Here is a 6,032-nt window from a genome sequence, read left to right as displayed (position 1 = left end):
AATTATCACTGATGCTTAGTTAGCAAGTGAAAAGAGTTAATTATTTTCAAGAGCATGGCCATCTTTATTTATACCGTATTTAGTATTGTAACTAGCTATATGTATGAGTAGTTATAATTAAAATATGAACAGAGTTTGGTAAGTCAATATATAATGAAGTTTAACTTTGGCGAGATATAGGACCCACGTCATACTGCCATATACGTGTAGGTTAGGTTTTTTTTTTTTTTTTTGGTAATGGTAGGATAGGTTTTAATCATGAGAAGAAAATGTTACATTGTATATTTTATTGTATGATGTCTAATAAAATTCTAACTTAAAAGGTTATGACTTATGAGACAAAAATACCTCATATATAATATAATATAATCCCGTAAACTGCATAACCAAATAACCATAGAAAAAAATTTATAAAACAATTGAACATAGAAATTAATTGGTAACAGCAACTCGAACCCATAAATAAATCTTCAGTCATTAATTGGTCGAAGAAAAGCTTACAACAGAAATTGATAAAATCTTTTCTTCGAGAGGACAAAAATACAAAATAAAATCAATAAACAAAGATGTATATCTTTTTCTCCCTTCTTTGCCTATTAATATCTGTACAGGGTATAGTTGCCCAAATATAACATAAGGCCCTTGCACATTTATAATGTCGTTCATCTCCAGGATAAAGAAGATTCTGTGAATAATAACAGACCCACCCAAAATTTATATAGCAAAGTTGAATTTGGGGAAGAAATCAATTTCGTAACCAACGATAGTTTGCCTTTGTCAGCCATTGAGTATTGTCATTTGTTCCAAAAACTATAGTTCCTGCAATAGCAAAACTTACACGTCAGAATCCACTTTCAACCAAATTGATTTTCTCAAAGCAAATGTCTACCAGAACATAGACAATAACTCACCTAGTGTTGGCATCAGAAAAGACAGCACAACAATCCCAGCAACCTTAAGTGGCACACCAACTTTGAGCATGTCTTGAATTTCAATGTGTCCAGTGGCAAATCCAACTACATTTGATGGTGTTGAAGATGGAAGCCAGAAAGCAAACTCAGTTGCTATTGCTCCAGGGACCATAAGAAGAAGGGGATGCAAATGCATAGTCTTGGCTATGTGGTACAAAAGTGGGACAAGAAGTGTAGCAGTGGCATCATTGGAGGTGATGAACTCAGTAATAATGCTACATATTAGACTTACAGCAGGAACAATGACCAAGTATGGAGCATTTTCCAAGAAATCTAAGGCTTTGGACAGAACATCTGCTAGACCACTAGATTGCACTCCATCAGCCAAGGCAAACCCAGCTCCTAGAAGCAAAATGAGGTTCCATGGTAACTTCTTGCATTCATTCCAGTTCATTAGCTTCTCCCCCTCTTGCTTCATGTTTGGGATTATGAACAATAAGACAGCCGCCAATACCTACATTACATAAACCATTAAAAAGGCACTCACCCAACACTTTATGGTTTTGGATTAAATTGATTCTTTACATTATATGAGAGCTTTGGTGACCTCTTTACACATATAAAAGGACTCATTTTGGTTCTGTTTGATTGGGGACTCCAATTTTTGGGTGTAATGGGTCATAACTAAAAAAACCTCAAAAACTAAAGATATTACTTACACTGACACTTCCATCACCAACAAGCCCATGGAATAAAGCTCCCCATCCAGGAATTTCATCTGTGATTCTTCTTGTCATCCATAGTATGATTAGCAACTGCATTCACCATAGTACCATACCGTTCGTTAATGACTCAGAAAATAAAAACAAGTTACCCCATACGGTTAAGACATTGAAATTTGAAATTTGTATTTAGGCATACATACACCAAACACAGACAACACCATCTTCTCAGCAAAAGCCATGGGACCTGCAGACAACCGTAACAGAATTGCAACTGTATCAGATTTTTTTGGAGCAAATATTATAAATATTTCTTTTATTTCATTAAAACTATAATTTAAATATAAAACTATCAAAGAAATATTGTGAAACGTGTATATAATAATGGGTGTTGTTTAAGATGCAGTGAGTAACTTCAAGGGGTTAAGCCATTCCAATTTCCAAATATGTCCATGACCATGACCTTCCCAGCAGCTTTTTATTTCTTTTCATTTTCTGGGTAATGAACTTCAAGCGGTGCCGGCTACAGAGACATTCTTTCTCAATTGGATAACTAGTTCCACTAGATTACCGCAACATGTAGCTGAGAAAAACCAAACGTGTTACATTTTACTTTCTCGTACTGACTCCGTGTCTTTTCTTTTTTCTTTTTTCCGCTTTTCAATCTAGTTTTAATGATTCATAAACAAAAATATCATTAATCACTTCATAAAATTCTCCTAATTGAGTTTTGTTATTTTTTTTATTGTCTTAATAATTCTCCTAATGCTTAATAAAAAATAGTAAGTTACATTTTTATTTTTTAAAAGACGCTCATATTATGCTTCTCTCTTTTCATATTTTATAAATTACACTCCATTTTTTTTAAATATGAATGTGCTATATATTAATATATTTTAATATAAATAAATCTTTTATTTTTTTTTGTATAAAAATAAATCTTTTATTTGTGACTTGTGAGTGAGATTATTCATTATAGCTCATCACAAATAAATCATTATTCATTTTTTTTTTGTATAAAAATAAATCTTTTATTTGTGATGAGCTATAATGAATAATCTCACTCACAAGTCACAACTAATTCTAAATACCCTATTATTAATTTAGGATTTTGGAAGATCGATTAAGTTTTAAATACCATTATAATTAAAATTGGAATTTCACTCAAATTTTTTATTTCATGTTCTAAAGTCTAAAGGCCAATAATATAATCATATTCAAAAAAAAAAAAAGGCCAATAATATAATCTCTAAAGAAAATTATATAATTTTTCGAATAGAAAAAAATAATGTACTTGATTCGATAAAAAAAAATTAATAAAAAATACGTCTAGTATCACATAATATAAAAATATTAATATTTTTCGGAAATGACCCCACCGAGGTTACATGAACCCCTGTGTGCTACATAGGCATAGAAATTTTATTTTATATATAATGATTGTAACTATCTTTTTGAGGTGAGTAAGTTTTTTAAAATATTTTTATAAGCTTTAATTTTTTTAAGTAAGTTATAAAATTAAGTGGAAAAGGACACACCTTACCTCTTTTCACTCTTATAAAGAAATGAGACTCACATATTTAAAATTTTTGTCATTCATTCTCTCATGATTTTCTTTTTCTTATTCATTCTCTCTCGTGATTTTCTTTTTCTCTACTTTAAATGATAGAACTGTATACATTTTTCTCCAAACTAATCCCAAAAAAAAAGAATGGAATCTTGCATTGAGGGAACTCTAATCATTGCATAGATATGCATAGACTTTTTCAATGCAGCAGTGAATAACAGGAATAAGATGTAAATGTCAACAAAACAACAAAGAAAACGACAAAGAAGCATAAAAGATGGGAAATAAATGGAAAACAAAGAAGCAAGACTAAATAAAATAACTTTTTTCCGCCTCCTTTATATATTGCGAGCTCTTTTAACACTTTTTTCAACAAATGAAAATTTTCACATAAAGTCTATTAAATAAGTTAAATTTATTTATTATTTATAATGTTTACATGAAATATTAAAAAAAATAGAATAAAAAAATATGTCATTAGCATTTCTATTTTCTTCTTATTAGTGTTTAAGTGAAAAACTGAATAGAATTGAAGTGAGGAAATTACCTAGAGCTTCGAGGTCCCTCTTCAAGTGGGCTTTATCCAAATAACCAGACAAAGCTTGACCCGAACCCTTTCGGACATAGAGCAAGCAAATGATACACCAAAAGCATATGAGGATGAGAACAGCCACAGGGAAACCAAAGAAGAACCACGTGTTGAAGCTGATTGGTTTTGCCTCAGGGACAAGACTCTTCCACATCCCAATCAATATCAAGTTCACACCTGTCCCCGTTAGAGTGCTTATCCCTCCAATCGGCGTAGCAAACACCACCGTCAGAACCACCGCCCTACTGAACTTGTTTACCAACTCCGATTGCTCGTGCGGCGGTGGCAGCCCGTGTAGGATCCCCGTAGCCACCGGCATCATCATCACCGCTGCTGCCACGTTGTGCAACCACATGCTGACAAAGAATGTCGTGGCACACAAACCTAGCAGCAGCATCGCTGGATTCAGAGGATCGCCACAAAACAACAATGTTACCTGTGGGACCCACGTCATGTTATTGTTCGCATTCGCAGCCAAAATAAAATAAAATTAGAAATATAAAAAAAAAGAGACAGAGTATAATAATCTCATTTAATAAGAAGACAGAAAAAGAAAACCTCTCATCATTCTGTATTGGGATGTGGGAGATAACTCTAAACTTCAATTATTTCTTAAAGCCAATAATTGAGTGTCTTCCAATGAAATGTTTACACAAAAATTGCAAAAACAAACATTAATTGTTTATATTATGTCTTTAAAAAGAAAAAAAAGGAGAGAGAGGAAAAACATTAATATAAACTCAACTTAAGGAAAAAAATGCCATTTTGATGATGATTCATGTGATGAAGAAAATAGAAGCCAATAAAGCAAAAAAGGAGTGACTCACATTCAAGGCGAGTCTTCTGTGAACGTTGTAACGTTCCACGGCGAGGGCAAGTATGAAACTTCCCAAAACCAGCGTGATAACATCGTCCATGTAAGAGTGAGCTACACTGTCAGAAGAACCAATCCCAAAGAGAGGGAAAAGAAACAGGGGACACATGGAGGTGACAGGAAGTGGCACGGCTTGGGTGACCCACCAAGCGAAAACCCAAGCAATCACAGCAAGCATTTTTTGGCTGCTAGCTGGAGCATCATCAAACTTCACGAGGAGGCAGATAATAATGGACAACAAAGGTCCTAGAATGATGTACAAACTTTTCAGTGTTAGAATGGATTTGATGGTGAAATGGGTTCTGTTTGTTCCTTGGGTTGTTGGCTCGTGAAGAGGAAGAAGTGGTGCCTTGAGGGCATCATCAGAAGCAGGAGATATAGTGTGTTCTCCGGTCATCTTTGAGAGAACAAAAAATTGTGTCTGGGAATGGTTATGAAAATTCAGGGGAAGGATCTTTGTGATAAATATGAAAGTTGAATGAGGGGGCTTTTTATTTCTTAGTTGTAACACGCCATGGAAGTGGGCAAATTCGCTTCCGTTTATTATATTGTGATTGGATGAGATTAGAGTTATAATTTCAATTTGCTTGCTATGTGCGTGGGTCAAATTTTGTGATTTTTTTTTAAAGGAAAAAATGTGTGTTATTTTAAAGAAGATAAAATTGTATCATTTTAAGAGAGAAAAAGAAATAGATAAAGGAAAAGAAAGAGTTGAAAAAAAATAAAGAAGTGGGTCCCGTCGTTTCGTAAGAGTGAAAGGATATAAGTTGTGTTATTTAAAAAGATAAACAATTTTTTTTTTAATCGAGTTTTTTAGTCAATAATTTCTAGCAACCTAAATTTATGACCCACGTGGAATTGATCATGAATTAGGACAGACCATAAAAGAGTAGGGTCCTTGACTACGGACTACGTGGTCCAATTAATGGCCATTGATTGAATTTAGTGCTTTACTTTGTACTATTTGTCGAAAATATTGGTAAATAAACAATAGGTTTCTTCTTACTTTTTTTAAAAAAAAATTGGTGGTTAGGGTTCTTCTTAATTTCACTTTGTAAATAAAATATATTATTTTTTAACATCCTGTATTATTTTGTTTAGGTTTTAATTTAAAATATACTAATTGTAAAACAAAATTTACCTATTATTTTCTTTTTCATTTTTAGGTTTGGTGTTTGTCATTTAAAATGACATAAGTTATGTCATTTTAGGAGAGAAATAGACACAGAAAAATAAAAATCATAAGAGAGAGAAAGTGAGTGGATTTTTAATTTAAAATTCAAATTTTCTGTGTCTGTATCTCTCTTAAAATGACATAATTTTCTGTTATTTAAAATGACAAACATTTTTCCCTTATTTTTTATCAAAA

General features: G+C 32.5%; 1 protein-coding gene across 1 annotated transcript; it reads right to left on the bottom strand.

Annotated features, from left to right (window-relative positions):
* Window positions 1–460: 460 nt before the first annotated feature.
* Window positions 461–5,215, bottom strand: LOC133290287 (tonoplast dicarboxylate transporter-like). Its single transcript, XM_061488361.1, has 6 exons — window positions 4,617–5,215; window positions 3,748–4,225; window positions 1,837–1,880; window positions 1,631–1,726; window positions 912–1,425; window positions 461–819 (listed from the first exon to the last, which is right to left on the bottom strand). The coding sequence occupies exons 1-6, from the start codon at window positions 5,058–5,060 to the stop codon at window positions 746–748; spliced, it is 1,650 nt and encodes a 549-aa protein (XP_061344345.1). The 5' UTR covers window positions 5,061–5,215; the 3' UTR covers window positions 461–745.
* Between the last annotated feature and the right edge of the window lie 817 nt (window positions 5,216–6,032).

This window comes from Gastrolobium bilobum, unplaced genomic scaffold (assembly GCF_033153095.1).
Source record: "Gastrolobium bilobum isolate Gb01-03AN ecotype WA unplaced genomic scaffold, APGP_CSIRO_Gbil_v1 utg1595, whole genome shotgun sequence".
Lineage (NCBI taxonomy): Eukaryota > Viridiplantae > Streptophyta > Magnoliopsida > Fabales > Fabaceae > Gastrolobium > Gastrolobium bilobum.
This window is presented reverse-complemented; position numbering and strand designations above follow the sequence as displayed.